This window comes from Trichoplusia ni, chromosome 3, assembly GCF_003590095.1.
Source record: "Trichoplusia ni isolate ovarian cell line Hi5 chromosome 3, tn1, whole genome shotgun sequence".
Classification (NCBI taxonomy): domain Eukaryota; kingdom Metazoa; phylum Arthropoda; class Insecta; order Lepidoptera; family Noctuidae; genus Trichoplusia; species Trichoplusia ni.
Genome location: NC_039480.1, coordinates 7029282 through 7049628, shown reverse-complemented (window position 1 = coordinate 7049628; position 20347 = coordinate 7029282). Strand labels below are relative to the sequence as shown.

Below are 20347 nucleotides of genomic sequence, written 5' to 3'. Positions count from 1 at the left end.
TATTAAAAAATAAATTGTATCCGTCATTATCTACTGTCATTCCTGTTGAATATAAATATGATTATAGAAGGATTATACTTTATTATTTGACTAGGAATCACAACGAAGTCATTCGCTGAACCCTTAATTTAATTAATTGACTATTTCTAATATTCAGCAGAAATGCAATGCAATCAAATTATAGAAAACGTTTCAGAGGAAAGTATTTCCCTAGTCAAATTAGTAGATTTTGGGGGTGTTCCTGTAGACACAGCTAATGAAAAGTTTGTTTCAGTTGAAAACACATCTGAGGTAAGGCTGGCCCACAACTTAAAGACGCATCTTAAAACTCTACTATCCAACTTTTAACAATATCGATTCTTGATAATAATAGCTCAGAACTGACTACAGAGTAACTATTTGGGACAAAAGGTCTATTTTCAGAATGTCTAGCCAGAAAATAAACTGCATGACCTAAATTATTTTTAGGGACACCCAATGTAACTGTTTAGAATGATTTATATAAATAACTCAAGTTACTTTCCCCTTTAGTTATATAGCTTAATATTATCATAATTTTCCATTCCTGCATTTCAGAAAAGTCTCACATATAGGGTGTCAAATATTTATATACTTAACAGTGTAGACCGTGTGTTTACCTTGTCGATCAACGAAACCTATGTGAAACCGGGTGATGTCGTCACAATTAGAATCGTTTTTAAACCTAACATAGTTGGTCAGTCGTTCACTGAATATTATATTATTGATGACACCGGTGGCAATACTTACAGACTCACTGTAACTGGAAAATGCTATGGTAAGCATTTATTTAAGGAAAATATACACTTATAGACTGTTTATGTGTATATTTAATTAATTCTATCCTCATTTATCTTACTTAATTTACTGTTGACGACGTAGTTACCTACTGAGACTGAGAAACCCTTCTGTGGCGTGATTAGAGCGAAAAATTATCCCATCAGTAATGGTTTTGAATTTAACCCGACAAATTATCCTTTTAACACCAGGGCCCCGAGTATCTTTAGATAAAAGAAAATTAATTTTTCGTATATGCAAAAACGTAACAGAACAAAGGAAAGAAGTAATAAATATTGTGAACAAATCTTCTGTCGATACAACATACCAGTGGTATATACCATTTTCTGGCCAAGGGTACTTTCAGGTAATATTGCCTATATTTTATTATTTAGGACTAGAGGAAGATGTGGATTTGACATTTTAGGCGAAGTCTATTCATTATTGTAAATAGGACGATAGGACCAAAAGGATATAGGCCCCACGGACAGGGAGACTCTTGGGAGAGAAAGTGTCAGAATATTACTGATTAAACCTAGACTACCCTAGAACGTCTCCCGAGTTTGTTCACGGCTTAGGTACTGCATACCTTCTGACATAGATCTATGTAAAATATTTTCAATTTTAAACGTTTGTTCTGCATACCGCTGGCTTTAGATTTCGACAGGTAACTGCGGCCTTATCAGAGCATTTGAGACAATCACCACCACAGTAATTTTCACGGGTGTTGCTCTTGGCGTATATACTGCGGAACTAGTTTGCTTAGTCCTTAATCAGGTAAGCACCCTATCAATCTTATAAAAATAAATATTTGTACCTTACCTTAAGAAATACATATAGATATTACCAAAGTCTCAGCAGTAGGTAGGGACCTACCTGCTATTAGACGATTTATGCAACCTTGTTGTGTTAGTAGTCGTAGAATAAAACGTTGCAATTTCCTCGTCTATTGTAAGGCCTCAATTTGCACCTATTATTGTATTGACGGTGTAGTTATTACGGGTAATTCCAGGACCCTCTGTTCCTGAATGTGTTTGGCACGATTATACTACCAGGAAATCCATTATTCAATATTCATGAACATGATTTCGAGAAGAATTGGAAACGAAAATCTCGTTATGTACATTTAATGGAGAATAGCCTCAATCGTTTGAACTATATTCCGCCAGCGTCGGTGTTTGAAAGATACCTTGACTTTGGCATGGGCAGTATTACTGATGTCACCAGAAACGTGTCTCAAACATTATGTGTTACTAATCACGAACAAGAAGAGGGCTACATACAATGGATGCCAGGTTCGAATTCACTACTCTTCGAACAATATTTATCCAAATTCTAACCGGGAATTTTCTAAAACCTAAATAATATTTACAGATCCCGATAATATATTTCTAGTGGATCCTATAGCTTCAGTGATACCTCCAAATGAGTCGAGACTGTTTACTGTTCGATTCAGGTAAGACCTGAGAGTCTACCACCACGTCTGAAAGTAATATTATAATGGTTTTGGAAGCGTGAAAGCAACACGGACTTTGAGACGTGACGATAGGCGCTCAGACCACCGAATAACTGAGCAACATCAGCTCACGAGAATTCACCCATGTGATGTTTGTTGACTTAGGCCAAAGATTGAAAATGAAGTGTACGGTTACTTGATGTGTGGTGATTATCAGCGCAAGAAATATGAGGAGGGCGGTAGTGATTTCAAGTTGAAGCACACTTGGTTCCGCATACCGTGTACCGGCAACACGTGGACGCCTTGCACTGAGTGGATGACTGAATGGGATGCTCCAATCGAGGTAACGTCATAGCAAGAAACTAAATCTTTATGGTTTATGACCATACTTACCTTAACTGATAACAAAATAGGACTTTTCACGAGTTAAAAAAAACTATCGTGAGCCTACTTCAGTCAAGAATCCGTATTTAAATTTATCATCATACAGGTTATATTGCCACCAACGGTGCCTACAAGGACAACGTTCGCAAACTTCATGTTATCAAACAAATTTGAAATCCCTATGCATTTCAAGTTTGATCCTCCGTACGGAACGTAAGTTTCTCTCTTCAAATCTCCATCAAAATTTTAATAAGCCTGATTGTTAAGTGATTTCTGCTTGTGCTGTAATGGGTGTGGTATTGGTACCATGGCACAGAAAAGTAAATGCTAATAAATTAGTTTGGCAACACTGCTTTCCATGGCTACTACGGCAATGTTAGGCCAGTTCTCTCTACTTGTCTTATTTCATATTGGCATAACGTATTGTTTTTCTTTGAGATTTACAGGAATTTTGTTGTGATGCCTGTATGCGGCATCGTACAAGGCCGCGGATGGCAGATCATTTCAGTAGCTTTGGAACCGAAATGTTTTGGAGATTACTGCGAAGCTTGGGACCTTATAATAAATAAAGTACAAAAAGTTAGTCCATTTTTTTCCCCGCTTACATATGTACCTTCAAAAAATATACAAACTTTGTTGGTTTAAGTTGCAAGTCCAGCCCTATTTACTGAAATACTCAAAAATATGTCTTCAGGCGTGCATAAGCTTCACTGGGAACGCCGAGATGAGTCAAATAGAGGTGATGTCCCATGGCTATCACCCGGCCACGCATGCGATGTTGGAGTTCCCGCCAACCATCACAGGATGCACCAACTACTGTACTTCCTACCTCCACAACCTCACTAGGATGGAGATACAGTTCAGTGATATTCAGATACTTACCTGAATTTAAGATATTTAAATAAACTCTTTGAAGTTGAGTAGATATCCATACTGAGGCATAACCGTTCTCAGTCGTATATACCTACAAAAAATAAAGCGTACGGCAAAAACCACTTACACTAATAAGGAACATAAAATGCAAACACATCACAATTCGGTCTGGAGTCCAATCCATAATGACATCAGCTTCAGACAAACACTGATATACGCGTAGAGAGTATAGATATGTTATTAAGAGCTATTTTCGTTTAAAATCTTGTTTCAGTATACGAGTTTTAAGCAGCGCTGACTGGCTGGGTGCAGACGCCTGTGGATCTATAGTGATAGCACCTAAAGAGATCGTCCATTATCATTGGTGGTTCTTTCCTAAAATACATAATAAAGTCTACGAGACCACAATAACATTATCCTGTGTGTGCCTTATTAACGGCAGGTGAATTTTTGCCATCTAATTAAGATTATATGTAAAAATGTAAAGGTTTACTCAAGTGTATTAAACGGGATAGACTCGTTTCGGACCTAATTGGAGTCCTTAACCATAACGGACGCTTGATTCGAACGGGTTTGACTGGCGACTCAGGTTATATCTTGCATATTTTAAGTACAAATCATGCTCACAAAAGAAACCATTACATTAGCAACTTTACTTTGTCTTTTCTTAAGTCAAACCGATATGTCTTTTCAATAATAATTTAGTATGTTTTAAACTTCTCTTGGATGACCATAGAATGTTGACTAAATAATCTCTTATTACTAACTAAAACCTTACAGAGCCGTTGGAGAACCAACAGAAGTGTACATAGCTATATCAGGCTTTTCCGAACTTCCTGACTTGAGAGTAAGTTTCGTCACGACTGGTAATATAATAGGCTCCTAATAAGATCTCAGACATCTTTTATCATCTGATGTTTTAGGTCTTGCCCAAACTGAATAATCTTCACGATATCGTTGTCGGTGAAAGTCTCACGTTTCCTATAACTCTGTATAACTATGGATCGTGTTTCTTCACATCTAAGTTGTACCATATTATAAGTGGCATGGGCGATGACCATAGCGGCGATCGGCTCGACATTGATTCTTCTGTTGTAAGTAAAATATGTATTATGTAATACGAACTGCTGAAGATAATATATGTATTCTAAAAATCTTCACACTACTTGTAGAACAGCCTGAAACCATCAAATCACTGCGAAGTAAGAATGACGGTTACTCCTGATGGAGCTGGGTCACGACAGGTCTACATCAAGTACACGGTGCTGTTTCGGACAGAATTCGATGAAATTCAGGAGATTCAGCCCATTAACAAGACCATCTGTATCATATGGTATGACGGTATATATCCTACGATCAAGGTTAGTAATACCTCTCTACTTCTCTGTTTAAATGCCGATGAGTGCTATTTATACATCTATTAGCAAATATTGAAATTCTAAAGAATAATTCGTATTGATAGACTGATTTATGCACAACGGCCAAACGCCAACGGCCAATGGGCAAAAAGCCCAACCACAAGCTAAACTGTACGTTATCAGGATGTTATCTAGTAGGTAGTAAAACGTTAAAACAGGGTAAGGATCAATGCTTCATCAGTTCTGCATTTTCAGGTGAAGCGGACTATATCAGTAAAAAGCCCAGTCATTTTAAGCAACCACTGCGTCTGGAACATTGTCAATGTGGAAGAGTACGTAGCATTTCTAACAGTTTTCTCTATCCTAGGCTAAAAGTTAATAAAATAACCGAATTCCAGATTAAACAAGGCCTTTGTGGACTGTCGGCCGAACAATCCCCTTAGCGTGACTCTCTTCGCTCCTGACTTGTGCGTGCGAACTGGTTTTGTCGATCTCATATTCGTGATGGGCTGTGTGTACCAGGCGACGGTGCCGTGGAACCTCCGAAGGGAAAAGATCTGCGATTGTGAAATGGTGGAAGTCAAAGTTGGAACTTCATTGTACGAAATGAGACATACTTGTGTTCATCGGCCTTTGGTTGAACTATATCCTCTAAGTGGGATCGTTTCGGTAAAATGTTTAATCTTTTACGTTTTTACTAAGGTCAAAACTCTCTGTTTAAAAGCAGAAATGGTTTCATTTAGGTATGAATCATCCTCTCGAAAGTTATTATGAAGTTTTTTTTCTCTTGCAGCCAGAAAACCCAAACCTCCTGTTCTTTAGGTTCCTTTACTCTGATGAAGGAGTTAACACACTATGCTATGTCATGACAATGCCGAACCAAAGAATGATATATATTTACATAATGATCCATACTTTTTTAAACACTAGAGGTTTATTGACGCCATTGCGTCGCCCAGCCAATACTGAATATTTGTCTGTATTAGACTGCGGAAGGGTTCCTATTAATAATCTGGATCCCGTTATAAGGGTAAGCATTTTTCTTACATGATAATGCTCTTGTCTTCTTAATCTAGTCAGAACGGTCAAACTGGTCAAAACACATCATTTTTATCCCAGTAAGGCGTTAAAAATGAGAAAGTAGTAGGCTTTAGTTACTAGTATATTCTAAGGTCTAGTAAGTTTCAGATCGTCTGGCTATACAATCCTACGGACGTATTCACAACATGGCGCTTGCTACGAGGCAACACCATAACTCCTGACTCTGTCATACGTTGTCTGCTCTTCTTTGCGGAAGTACCGCCGCTAGGCAAGCTGGCCATTCCATTTGCGTTTATGCCAACGGAAATGATTGATTACGAGGTAAATCAGGGACAAACAGTAAATATAATTTTAAATCAATTTCCGAAAATTCAGATATTCTGGTATGTCGAATTAGTCTTATAAGAGCAAAATCTTTGCAACTATTCTTTATGGCATGCAATGTAATATTTTGAGCTTACTTCTTATATTTATCGTTATTTTAAATTAACCCAGGTTACGTTCTACTCGTCCTATGGGTATGACACAGTGAAGCTCTTAATCAAGGGTCAAGGCGGTCTACCTAACTGTATAGAAAATAGGCTCGATATGCCGTTATACGTCGAGAGGGTCATTCGAGAAGCCTTCAGGACAGATGTGGTATGACAATTATTTTCTAAGATTGTTGAAACAAGACTATAACCTGTTACTGAAAATTGAGTATTTTATAGAGATTATTTATGTCACAAACGCTCATCAATATCATAATATCAGTTGTAGCATTATTGATGAAGTTGTCGTGGACAAGATTTAATTTGTTGTCATGTCTGGCAGATGTAGCTCACCTCACGATGTGTCCCCATCTCTCTCTGCTCTGCTCTGCTGAATGTATGCAATTCTGGATAAGACATTCATGAAAGGGGCTGCCAACCAACGTCTTTATCTTACTGGCCCATCTTCTAGTCTATTACCCTCGACGTTGACATGTACTGTGGAGTCGTCAGCAAACCTAGGTTTATAGAATACTTCAATCCTCTTTAGTCAACCCAACATCGTCATTATTCTTATTATACAGGTCTATTTATCAAAGGAGCACGTCACTGTTCCAATAATGCCAACCCATTCGTTATCAAGAGACTTAATAAGTATTTGCAACGACACCGAACACGTATTGAGATTTATTTGGTTGCCGTAAGTTGGTTATAATTCAACAACGTTTTGGTAGAATATGATAAAAATATTGGAACTATTTTATATCATGTAATTGAAATCCCCATTAACATATTTAAATCATTGTGCCTGTAAAATAAATTGGGTGTACCCATTCTTTTTTTATTTTTACGCTTTTCCTTATAATTTTATTCAGGGAAAGAATAGCAAACATACTTAATATAGTCATGACTCCTTGTTGGGGGGTGATTCAACCAAAAAGCGCAGAATGGATAACAATGACTGTTTACTCACTGCAAGAACCTGCTACTTTCACGTAAGTTAATGATTTTTTTTATCTACTAACCTTTTACATGACCTTATACGGGAGCTTTTTTAATAAATGAGAATCAAACGATTCCAGGACAACAGTAGCTTGCGAAATTTTGGATTTGACCCACCGAAAACAATTTCAACACAACGAATTGCTAAGGCGAAATAAGATTGAGAAGTGCAACCAAGAATTCGTTATAACAGAAGAAGGAATGTTCCATCCGGTCAGTAACTAAAGTCAGTTTAAACTGGACCTTATGCATGTGATATTAATGTTTATTTTTGCAGGACATCAACGACGAACCTCCTTATGTCGAAGAAATGGAAAAACCTCATCCGACTTATTTAGCAATGACGGTCTCGGTATCATCGAAGGGACAACGTGACGGCTACCCAAGGATGCTTCTGAGACAGATGTGGGAACAGGTAAATATCATCATTATTTGTTTGAATCTTTTTAGTCTAATCACAAGTTTGCATTATTGGTTTATTATATATTACAAATTAAAAATGTTGAACCACTAAGATATCTAAAAGGATCTCCTGTAACATTGAATTTTTCTCTTTCAGCCTCCACCATATGACTTGTTATCATCAGAATTCACAGAATACGATACGGAACGATCCCCGACAGGGAATAACATGACAATTTCGGATATGATTAGAATTATAGATGGAATTTTATGGTATGAAGTAGTTATAAAACACATCTTAAATAATAACATAAAAAATACAATTAATCTCCTTTTTGAGATAATTTTTCATTTTTATACTCATTTTTATTTCTTTTATTTAAATTTAATAAGAATTACCCTGGCTTACCAAAAAATAATAGTGCATAGACCCATCCAGCGAAGATATTTTGTATGATAGGTACAGCTGTGATCGTACGTTAATTTATCTCAATAAAATTTTAGGGACGCAATGCACAGCAAAATGTTCCGTAATCAAATAGAGTTTTACTCTAAGGAAGAAATACCTACCTTCAGGCAGCTCATGAAAGTTGTCAACCGTGACACGAAACAACGACTAAGCCGAAGGTACAATATGAATTGTCAATTCTTATATAATATGTGAAATAATTCATTTATGCAGTCGCCATAAACAAAGAAACCGTTCTACGAATTTTGGACCCTATTGACTAAAGAATAAGTGTTATTTTTCGCGTTTGTAGTGTACTCAAAGTACCTACTGCAACTAATTACATTTAAAAGTGATCTCTATTTTGTTCAACATAAAGATCAATTTTGTCCAAACTGATATTTTGAGTACATTTTCAGGGTCACCTCTGGCATTTGCGACGCCCTTGTGAACAAGGCTGTTTTCCATACTTACGGCCTCAATGCTAAACATTCCGATCCAACTGCGATACTCGAAGCTGAGTAGCTTAATATTTGTTATTATTTTTAGTTAATAAAAACGTTTTAGTTATTCTTTTCCTTATTTAATCATCATTCAACAATTATTACTTAGTCTATATCACAATAATCAAGTAAATTGTACCTTAATGTCCTTAATCAGTCTAGAATGTTGTCCAATCGTAATTGGATTTTTTTTGGCTTGGGGTCTCCTATCACGGTGACAGCAACTCTGTCACCTAACTTTGGGGTCTGATGACCTCCGAGATTACTTCTATGGATAAGGCCGTTGTCTCCTACCCCGCAGTCGACGAAACAACCGAAAGGTACTACGTTGCGAACGACACCTGAAAACAGATATCAAGATAGACTTATAAGAAGAATGCTGTGTATGGACGTCCTAACCTTTAACTTAAATTGAGACTAGCAAATTAATCTTACAGGTTGGAAAAGGAGCCCTCCAATCCGTAAAATATAAATCAGAAATATCAAAAAATAAATAGTAGGAGGGCTTATTTATCTATATAAAGTTGATAAGACAATTTTTTAGCCATCTTCGTCAATAGCTGAGCTCAGTTTCAAAAAAGTTTCTTAAAATCCCTCAAGGACAAATCAAAGGATCCAAATAAAGCTAATCGTCGGTTAAGTGATGTTAACTCGCCTATAGTCAACTCGCCTAGTCACTCTCGCCCATAATCAACGTGATTGGACGAATAATCAACTATTTTTTATTGAGTCACCGAACATAAGGCTTTTCTTACGTACCTGTCAATGCCATGCCATCCTTCAGTTGATCTATATTTTGCACGGCGACGGAGTAAACAGGTTTACAGAATGAGATCACATTGTCATCATATTTCTTTTGTTTGAAAGCATTTATTATTAACTCTAAAGTACCGACATCGGTATCCAATTCTTGACTAGTTTCTACTAAGTCTATTGTTGCTAATTTACTCTCTATTGATTGTGCGAAGTGGGGTGTAGTTAGGTTCTTTATGTTGACGCTAATTTTCTTTGCAAATCTGCAAAAAGACAAGGTATTATGAAACTTACTCACGTTAGATTAGATATCAAATTCGATGTACTGATGTATTTCATGTTCCTAAATGTTCCCAGGTATAGGGAAAGGATGAAGTAATCTGGTGGTTTTAGCGGTAAGTCTCCACATACTCGTAAGGTGGAGAAAGTTCTCCGGGTAAAAAGAAAGAGGCCAGAATGATTATACCAAAAAAAATTGGGAAAAATCTTATACTATTTGTCTAAAAACTAAACATTCCTCATATGACGCTAAATTTTAAATCTATATTAATAAAACTTACAACTTGGCAATCTTGTAACTTTCAGGATGTATAATTGTAGTGTCGAGTGGCTCTGGGCTTCCCAAAACAGTCAAAAACCCAGCACATTGCTGAAATGTAACCTTCCCTATACCAGGAACTTTTAATATTTCCGCTCTTGTTTCAAAACCACTGTGTTCTTGACGATACTGAATTATCTTTTTCGCTCTACCGTCATTCAAACCTGAAATGCGCCTGAAAAATAAACATACACTGAGAATTGGCTATTCGTATTGTTTGTTACAATTGAGACAAGTTTCATTTCAGTTGAGACATTGGCTTTGATAATAATAAACTACAGTAACGTAAATATCTACAACAACAAAATACAAAACCACGGCTAATTGTTTAGAAATTCTCTAAATATAAGCGTTATTCACGGAGTTACGAGCGATACAATATCCTAAGCAAAGTAACGTGTCAACTGGTAAATACCTTAACATTGCTTGGGACGCAGTGTTTATATCAACACCGACTAAGCTGACAACTTTCTCGACAGCACAATCTAAGGCAGACTCGAGCATTTTTGCAGGTATATCATGCTGATACATGCCAACGCCTAAATTTTTTGGTTCTACCTAAAAACAAAATGTATCAAATAGGGAAAAACACGACATTTACATGCAGGTATCTACCAAGAAAAATGCTTTACTTACTTTTATCAGCTCTCCTAGTGGATCAAGTACTCTTCGGGCGATTGATAAAGCTGATATCAAATTCGGGTCCATATTTGGGTGTTCCTAAAACAAAGGAAAACATTATATTACATAAAAATAAATACCTTATCCTGCCGTGAGTCTAGCATAGCTTCCATATGAGATCTGAAAGCGTATCGGGCAATCCTTAGACTAGATTTAACAAAATAGCTTTTAATTGTTTTATCATACCTTTTGTGCCTCCTTGCTTATAGAATAGATAGAAGCGCCTTGTTCTGGTACCATAATGATCGGTATACCCTCACATATATTATTCTTTTTCAGCCATAACTCCGTTTCGCGACAAGCCGTACCGTTCCCAAGACCGATCAATTCCACGCTGCAAAATGTAATGTCTATGCCATTATTTTTTCCCTTTCCAGATTGATAGGCAAAAAGTAGTAAAATATTACCTGTGTTCCTTAATTAAGGCTTTCAATTGTTGGGCAGCAGGATCATACTGTTTATTGAGTCGTAAGTCTGGATGAATAGTGCACGCTTCTAATTTTTCTCCATTTGAGTTTATTATACCAACCTAAGATTGAATAAGAGGATGAAATTTGTATAATCTGATATGGGATAACCAGCTATTAAGTGAGACTGACAGTGTATTATGTTGTCTCACTTCCAAAGCCTAAAACAGTCTTTCTTTAAAGTCCCATGATACTGACACCGGTCTATAGTTACCTTGCATCCTGCTCTAAAACCAGGATCTAAGCCCATTATCGTCCTATTTTTGATAGGCTCAGTTAGCAAATACTTTTCGAGATTTGTAGTAAATGTTTTTACTGCTTCCTTTTGAGCGGCTGCTGTCAGATCCGACCGAACATGTCTCGAAAGCCATGGTTTGATGAGTCGATTGTAAGCGTCACCCAGGCCTTTTCTTACCCAAAAACTACTTTTCCATAAAGAGAGACAAAACCTTAAAAGAAATAGTTAAATGAAGATAGGTTTGTTTACTAGTTTTGAGATTTCTTAAAAAGTAAAAATCACATTGGTCAGGATGAGATTGTTTTTTTTTTAAACTACTCACGCACCACGCCACTTAATACTTGCATTCCGGAGATTTCACAAATATTCAAATCACAAGTACACCCAGACTTAAGACAAGCATTCGTGAATCACACAAGTTTGTCTTACGCGGGGATAGAACCGGCGACATGTCGCACACAGTGGCTTTGGCGTGGTGACCTAAACCCTCGGCTATACATGCAGTCAAAATTATGAGATTCAGTCTGAAATGGATCATATACTGTTGCGGTGTAAGTATACCCGCTTCCCGAAAGAATACAAGAGAAGAAATCCATCAACCAAATGAGTTTAGAAAAAGAAGTTCGAATTGTTTCATACTTTTCTAGTTGGTTATAAAACCAGTCTGGAACAACCACTTTAACAGATAGTATTTTTTCATCTTCCCCTCTATTCAATGCTAACGTCTGATGTGGCTTCACGAAATGACTCGGACATTTCCAGTCAAAGTACAATTTGTAATTTTCTGGGTCAGATTTATTGTCAATTTTCTTCTTATCGTCTTCTTTGTCTTTTGTTGAACTTTTTGTTCTACTGCTTTGTATGGTGAATCTGGTTTCTTCTTTCCTGAAAATATTTTAATGAAGGCTGATTTGCATAATGCATGGAGTGCAAAAACAAGTAACACTAAGAAATATTTAAATAAAATAGTTATTTTCTCGCCATTTCACTATAAACGGGCATATCAATTATCAGTCAGAACTATGTCGAAGCGACAAAGTTCCAGTAACCCAGATCAAATGACTAATTAGAAACATTAAATAGAATGACACTTACAAGCTCCTCATTTGCTCCAAGACCCTTGTATCCTTGTATATTATATCAGCTACTATGTGTGTGACATGAGATTCCACTTTCTCTACTGTTGCCAGTTCATCATTGTTGCTATCACAAAGCATTTGTAGGTTGATGTATCCCCCATTAAGAGCCTGGACTGCATTCTGCTCTAGTCCAAGATTCCGAGCCCTTTCAGCTAGTGATAATGAATGGGACTTTAGAGGACCATACTAGAATGAGAATAATTTAATTAATTACATTCAGTACAGAAGTTTTTCCTTATCTCTCTTTCTTTTTACTACAGGATAAGATCTCTTCACACTCCTTTAATTAGTCTCTCTGTATAGGACTTATGTTATGATGATCTTTTTTTATATTAGCTCCGTCCATAATTCTCTGTTTGGGGCCACTTATTTTTTAAATTAATTGGTTCATCAGGTATTTGCTGTATGTATTTACTCAAAATTTGTGTAAAGACTGGATAATTACAACCAGCCTTGCTAGAGAAAAAACCATTATTTTGGAAGCATGTCATTCATGCCAAGTGGTCTCATAATAATTAATCAGCGTGTATCAACAAGGTTGGTATAAAGCAGAGCTTGAGGCATGATAACTTGTATTATACAGGATTTATTGGAATTGTGCTTTTTTTTGAACTTGCAAAGCTGAACCTTACCTTGGCTTAACCGATGACAAGAAAAAAATAATAAAGGCAAGATTGATAAAAAAACAATGGGGAAGAAGGGATTTTTGTGGAAGTAGATTTGGCTTTTTGATAGGAATATTGGGAGAGGCAAAAAGCCCGCTACTGTTGATCTGTGGTCTGGCTCCTAGTGAAAGAGACGTACAAATAAATTGATGATTAAAGCAATTTATATATACATTTCTATGGAGAATTCACTGTCTTTTCATTAACTGGTTTACTTAAGTATATGGTTTTATAACAATTTACTGAAATATTGAAATATAGTATAGTTCTTCTTGATGAAATTGTTTGTTATGTAAATATGAGGTACTAAAAGATAATTATAATTAATAAGTATCTTTACTGGTTTATGTTTAAGATTCTACTTCCTGTGTCATAGTCAAAGGGCCAACAAGCACAATTATGAAAGCTTTGCTTATAAGACTTAGCTTTGGCAAAAGGCCTGGTTACAAGACTTAGAATTATTTAAATTTAAAAACTATAACATACTATTAAGTCCAATTCAGACAAATTACGGGCATTTAAAATTCCCCTCTCAATGTCCGGCGTCAACTTCTTCGATTTTCGTAGAGTTGCTATAACAGTTTTTACTTTTTTCTTAAGCTGTGCTATGTTTTCATAGCATTCATATAATTCCTGGAGACTGAAAGTTAATAAAGAAAATCAATAGTGTGTTATTATACTCAAGCATCTAATAACTAATGTATTAATAATTTATTTACCGGTCAGGCATTAGATTATCCACAGCAGTCTTACGGTATCGTGCAATAAAGGGTAAAGTGCATCCTTCTGTGAGTAAATTAATTAAATTTTCCGCTAATTTATGTGGTATCTTTTCCACTTGTGCGAGCATATCAGTCTCATTCCAAATATTAGGAACACTTTCACAATCATCATAGACATGTATTTCTTCTTCCGATACCTTAGTTGTTTTAGTTTTAGCTACTTTTTTAACTTCATTAGTTCTTTTCCCAGAACTCGTTGATTTTGGTTTTGCCAGCTTAACGACTTTTTCTTTAACAGTTTTTGGCTTTTTCTTGTGTGTTTCATTGTCGTCATCCTCGTTGTACTCGACCAGTTTACGCTTTTTAAGTTTCGCGACAGCAGGTTCCATAGTCACTAAATTTGTTTTTAATATTTACAGGAATAACTTCTCATGAAATTCGTAAACAACAGGTGATTTGAGATGACACTACGACAGCCGATCTACTCCACTCAAAACTTTTCAATGAAGTCACAGATAACTATATAGAAGTCAGAGAAATGAAGTTAAAGTTTTTTTTAAACTTTTAAACGCCTTGAATGAAAAATATTAATTCAAAGAATGGTTTTTTAATCACTTGTCTATTCTTAACCTGTATTATAAGACAAGTGTAATGCATGGGGGAACGGGAAGCGAATGAAATATAATAAAATTATTCGAACAAACAACGTCAACGACAATAAAGTACTAATATCTAGCGCCACTATTGACCAGAGCAAGTTATTATGATTTATTAGTGTACTATTTATGAAAGCAATATGAATGACCCACATATTGATATTATTAGCAGTTTGCAGTAATATAACAAATAAATTGCATTAATGCATTTATTGATAGCATTCAGCTTTGTATGATTTTTTATAACCTGTGCCTGTTAAAGTATTTGTTTACTTGCATCAGCTGTGGTTGACATGATTGATCAATCAAATCAATTTCAAATGTGATACGGGATTACTTTACCACCTGTATTCGTAAATTAAAATTAAAACTGTTATTAACAATGGCTACTAAAGAAATAGAAAGTAACTTGCTATGTAAGCGGCTTATTCATCACTTTTATAGCAGAAATCACAACTTTTGTCTCGAGGTAAGATCGGTATTTAAGGTAACTTAAACGTGAATCACTTTAAAATATTTTAATTTATATTAACTTACCACTTAATTCAGAACTATTATAATGAAGAATTCCTCACAATTTTTTTGTTAACTGCCTATAATATTTTACTTATTATTATTCCTATTATACTTAAGTACTACATTAAATCTACCCTACCCTACCCGTCCCTAAGATGTCCTACTGAACTTCTCTCTTTATATTTAAGCCAAAGGACATAGAAGAAATGAATTGGGATTGGCAGAAGGAGTTTTTGGATTCCACATTCAACAGTAAATTAATACAAAAATATCCTTTGAGTGGACAGTTTTCTAGATTATTCCTCAAGAAGTTAATCCAGCATCTAGAACCACACCAAGAAGTACATGATGACTTCTATGCTCAATTGTGTACTGCTATGAATATAATCAATAAAGATGGGTTTAGTTACCAGCATTATCTTGTGGAAAATGATATAAATAATATAATAACTATAAAAGAAACAAGGAATATGGTGGTGAATGGTACAACAGGATTAAAGACTTGGGAGGTAATTATTTTTAAGTAATATAGCACAAACCAAAGCACCTCTATGAGAAATAAAAAGTTCGGTTTCTTGTTATCTCTATACAGTATACTTTATACCTATCAGTTTTTTTTTCAGGCAGCCTTAATGTTGTCAGACTGGGCATTAGCTAAACAAGAAATATTCTCAGAGAAGAATGTTCTAGAATTAGGGTCAGGTGTGGGTTTCACAGGTATAACAATTGGAAAACTCTGTGATATCAAGTCTCTGATGTTTACTGATTGTCATGATGATGTACTGAAAACAATTTGTGAAAATGTAAAAATTAACTTTCCTGATTTTGTACAAGAAGAAACTCAGGATGTAACTTCTTATAAATCTGAAAACAAATGTTTGAGTATGTATCTACTGGTTTATAATATTTATTACATTAGTTTATTTTTAATAAAGTAAATTTAATGACCTTTTTGCTTTTTCAGGTATTATGAAATTAGACTGGAATTCTGTAGACAATCTGCCTGATAATATTGTTCCAGATATTTTAATTGGAGCTGACATTGTTTATGATCCTTCAATACTGGTACCCCTGTGCAATGTTATTCAGACTTTTTGTAAAAGGAATAGCAATTTAGTGGTGTATATTGCCAGTGTTATTAGAAATGAAGCAACTTTTGCAAGTTTTCTGAAGACTCTAGGTAAGCGACATAAAAGTTTTTTTTTATTTGGCTAATCATCGAATGTAACGCCTTTTTATCACTCTTTTAAAATAAGAAATAGAAGTCTTGTAAATCCTTTTCTATTAATTAATAACTGGAAATTCTACTTTTTTAAACTCATTTTTTTTCCAGATGACGCCCAGTTGCAGTATGAAAGAGTAGAAGTAAAGAAAAGTGGTTACATTGAATGGGATGACTGTATAAATAAATGTTTATTAAAAATTATAGAAAAATCAACATAAATCAGTGGAATAATTTTATTTTTACTTCATTAAAGTTAAAAATCTTGTTCAAAATCTATTATGCTTCCTTTAGATTTCCTAAAGTGGATCGGAGTGCTTTTAAAATGCATTTTCGCTTTTTCATCGTAATTTGTCCATCCTTTTGAGTGTTAAAGAAGAAAATTCCGCGTTTATATTACTAGTAAGGACTAGTTTTTTGTATGCATGTAACTAAGTTTCACCCGCAAGGTTCGCTACTTACAACAATACCTACTGATTTTTCTGTGGAGTTACTTTGAAGAGTAAGAAATTCCCTGAAGTTAAATGCTGTTAAGGACGTCTTTACAGCATTTAGTTTCATTAAATAGGCCACATTAGCACCTTGGGAATGGCACCCTCTTTAGTATTATAATAGTGGTCTATGAATGGAATGGCACACCGCTGAGCTCGATCTTCAGTAACCTCCGTGTGCCGTATGGGTTATGGCGATTTTTTTATAAGCCGTGTTAATAAATGGAATGCGAATAGATATAATATAATTTTCCTGGGAAGGGGAAGAAACATTCAAAATTTAAATACATTCATGAAATACAGGTTTCCTCTGTATTTGCGAGTGGTATTTAAGCATCATTAAACTATATAAATAAGTCGGATTGTTACTGATCGGAAGCGTTGGGTCACACTGTATGCTTACAAATCCACACGTAGAACCACAACGCCAGCACGGCTTAGAGCGTATACCACGATTAATGAAGATAAATAAAAAAAAAACTGTTAAAAGGCTGAAAGACAATGTATCTCTTCTAAGTATTTTATCAGATGATTTAAATGATTTCTGTCAAATCTCCTGCTGTCAACGTCAAAATTACAAAATCTCTGTACGATGAAAATAAAGGGATTGTTGTGTAATTACATGAAGAACATATTTATAATACAATAGCAGTACACACATTTGTAGGCTTAGTGTCGGTTATACGTTTCGATATTATAGAAGTACAAACAAAACACTTTTTCATTCATATTAAAACCTCATAGAACATAACATAACCTATAACCAAAGTTAATCCAAAAATGTCTGAAGAAAAGCCTGCGACTGAACCTAAAACTGCGGCTGCAGACAATCCTAGTAGTAATAAAACTAGTAACGTACCTAAGGAAGGCGAGGCTTGGGGTTACGACTTGTATCCTGAAAGGCGCGGCACTTTTACCGCGAAGTGGAGTAATATTCTGATTGGTAAAGAAGGAAAGGAGAATATTGATAAGTTTAAATGTGAACAACATGTCGTTGATTGTGTGAAAAATAGTAAGTAGTACACTAGTATTATAATTACAGAAAAAAAGCAGTTGGTATGCACTTGTTTGTGACTTTATATTCCTATTGTGGGTCATACCTTGTTTGTGTTTGCTGATAAGTGTAATTATTATAACTTAATTACCAAGTATATACTTGAAACAATCATAAAAACCTCTATCTCGGTATATTTAATTACAGAAAACATAGATTCAGAATTAATATTCTAAAACCTTCTACTTATATACTTACATTAAAAACAACTTTATTTATTTTCCAGGTTCAATAGTCAAGTTAATGATGGCAGCTTTGAAGAGTTCTGGTTGGTAAGTTTTTTTAAATTTCATTATTGATTATGTTAGTAATATAATAATTAATTCTCTTTCATATAATTCCAGTCCAATTGACATTCGGCGACATATATCATGTGAAGTATGTGACTACTCCGTAAGTGGTGGATATGACCCGGAACTAAACCAGGTATGTCAAAAACTTACCAAAAATCTATCAAGATTTGTATGTATTTTGTTACACTGTATGCTAAGCCTAGCTAATCTGATTTAAATATTTAGTTAAAATATTAAAAGAAGGTAGAGCTAGAGACTGCCTTAGACATAAAACACAAGTATTTGTACAAGTTTTGTACAAGGAGTATTTAAATAGATATATATTATTATAGTGTGTATCCTTTGTCCTGCAATGCAATAGTTATGTATTGTTTGATGATGTTCCTATATATCGAACAGAATGCAGGGATAACCTTTGACATGAAATGAGACAGTATCAGTTGATTCTGGCTAAATATATCTATAATGAAAGTCTATTGTTGCCATCAATAGTATTATTGTCAATAAATCATATTACATAATTATTTTTTGCGTGTTTTCTTATAAATGACAGTAAACTAAAGTACAGTACTCTTGTCAAAGGAAAGTCAGTATTTTCCAATTTAAAAAAATGTTACATTTATTTTTATTTTACTGAATTTGTGCGAAGATATGGAATGTTGGTGTGTCTTTTTATGAAATATTTTCAGTCATATATTTATTTGCACATATTGACTTGTGTTTCTAGTTGCATACTCCAAAATTGTTTATCTATTAACTGCCTACCTATATAATTGGAGTGTAGTTTCAACACAAACCTTAACATTTAAATGAAAAGCTTACAATTATTACACCATTTTTCAGATAGTGGTATGTCAAAATGTCTCCACACGACAGGGAATGGTACAGGGTGTTCTCGCACATGAAATGATTCATATGTTTGACTACTGCCGCAACCAGCTAGACTTTAAAAACATGGAACATCTAGCGTGTACTGAGATAAGGGCGGCAAACCTCACTCACTGCTCGTTCGCGAGTGCCTGGTCACAGGGTGATGCTTCTTGGACTAACTTTAAAAAGGCACATCAGGTAATAAAAAAGTCTTAAAACCTACTATTGTTCGGTTCTATCGGTTCCGCCTGCTTGGAATTCGATTCTCGTAGTCTAATGAAGACTATGTCATTCCAACTAAATTAAACTAGGTTGATTTTTATTAGCTTGAATTTTATTTAATCAAAAATAATTCAATTATATAAAGTTTCGGGCATATTCCGGTGTTCATATCGTGCTGTGTAAGTTACTAAGAGATGTTATCATTTTTATAAAATCAAAAACTATAAGAAAGAAAATTATAGTAGTAAAATACAAAATTAACAATCGAAATTAATTTCTAACTTATCTTTTATTTCAGGATTGTGTTAAAACGAAAGCTCTGTACTCCGTACTGGCTGTGAGACAAATCGGGAAGAGAGAGGCAGTTGACATCATAGAAAAAGTATTCCCGAAATGCTATGTTGATCTAGAACCCATAGGTCGGCGAATTAGAAGAAACTCCGACGATATGCTGAAAGCATTCAAGGAGGCGGCATACTATGGTTACGAATAAAAATATTGTCCACAGAGTAGTGTAAAATATTTATGTAGATAGTGTAAAATACTTATAAATATTATGTACAACTGTTACGTTACAAATCAGTAAGGGAAATTTGTTAAATAAAACAACTAGAAATGATTTAAAATAATGTCTTTTATTTCATTATTTTCTTTACTTATAATTATGTATTGCCCATGATTTTGTAAGGTTTTTAATACTGCCTTTCACAGTTTCGTATAGATAAAAGATATGAATCACAAGCATAACCTTATGTCTTAATTAGGCAAGTAATTGATTGAAAGGCACAAATTTTATGATATGAAGAGTAGGAGATTTATGTTATGAAGTTCCGAACACCGGAATGCCACTTCTATGCACGTCCTATTAGCACCAGCAGAAAAAAACGTATTTTGTTTTAAATTGGTGTTGAAAACAGTCTTTGTCCAGTTTAAATGACCAAGGTCAATTTCTCTATACGATCTGCAACGCATAAGGAATCTATGATGAGCACTCCCGTTATCGTCAAAACAATAAAAAAATAAACGTC

The 20347-nt window shown here is 34.9% G+C and overlaps 4 protein-coding genes across 5 annotated transcripts; 3 read left to right on the top strand and 1 right to left on the bottom strand.

Annotated features, from left to right (window-relative positions):
• The first annotated feature begins 8 nt into the window (after positions 1–8).
• Positions 9–8768, top strand: LOC113491682. Its single transcript, XM_026868775.1, has 26 exons — positions 9–291; positions 577–796; positions 1008–1162; positions 1453–1572; positions 1808–2090; positions 2170–2251; positions 2417–2594; positions 2742–2848; positions 3082–3214; positions 3330–3493; positions 3783–3950; positions 4289–4355; positions 4432–4602; positions 4681–4869; positions 5122–5198; positions 5265–5535; positions 5660–5896; positions 6055–6228; positions 6403–6546; positions 6962–7077; positions 7253–7372; positions 7460–7592; positions 7657–7794; positions 7939–8054; positions 8286–8408; positions 8649–8768. The coding sequence occupies exons 1-26, from the start codon at positions 163–165 to the stop codon at positions 8752–8754; spliced, it is 3921 nt and encodes a 1306-aa protein (XP_026724576.1). The 5' UTR covers positions 9–162; the 3' UTR covers positions 8755–8768.
• Positions 8769–8796: 28 nt separating this feature from the next.
• On the bottom strand, positions 8797–14543 carry LOC113491681 (S1 RNA-binding domain-containing protein 1). Its single transcript, XM_026868774.1, has 12 exons — positions 13993–14543; positions 13760–13913; positions 12565–12794; positions 12109–12354; positions 11446–11680; positions 11172–11293; positions 10951–11098; positions 10720–10803; positions 10499–10641; positions 10046–10258; positions 9492–9748; positions 8797–9073 (listed from the first exon to the last, which is right to left on the bottom strand). The coding sequence occupies exons 1-12, from the start codon at positions 14382–14384 to the stop codon at positions 8886–8888; spliced, it is 2412 nt and encodes an 803-aa protein (XP_026724575.1). The 5' UTR covers positions 14385–14543; the 3' UTR covers positions 8797–8885.
• Positions 14544–14882: 339 nt separating this feature from the next.
• On the top strand, positions 14883–16614 carry LOC113491679 (protein-lysine N-methyltransferase EEF2KMT-like). 2 transcript variants are annotated; one of them, XM_026868771.1, is made up of 5 exons: positions 14883–15120; positions 15356–15676; positions 15779–16049; positions 16132–16347; positions 16501–16614. In XM_026868771.1, exons 1-5 carry the CDS (start codon positions 15034–15036, stop codon positions 16608–16610), a joined length of 1005 nt encoding a protein of 334 aa, XP_026724572.1. In that variant the 5' UTR covers positions 14883–15033; the 3' UTR covers positions 16611–16614. The 2 variants fall into 2 exon arrangements, with proteins under 2 accessions (XP_026724572.1, XP_026724573.1); XM_026868772.1 differs by having other exon boundaries at positions 14887–15120; positions 15791–16049.
• Positions 16615–17431: 817 nt separating this feature from the next.
• LOC113491678 (mitochondrial inner membrane protease ATP23 homolog) lies at positions 17432–19945 on the top strand. Its single transcript, XM_026868770.1, has 5 exons — positions 17432–17892; positions 18161–18206; positions 18279–18360; positions 19071–19295; positions 19618–19945. Exons 1-5 carry the CDS (start codon positions 17661–17663, stop codon positions 19810–19812), a joined length of 780 nt encoding a protein of 259 aa, XP_026724571.1. The 5' UTR covers positions 17432–17660; the 3' UTR covers positions 19813–19945.
• Positions 19946–20347: the final 402 nt, after the last annotated feature.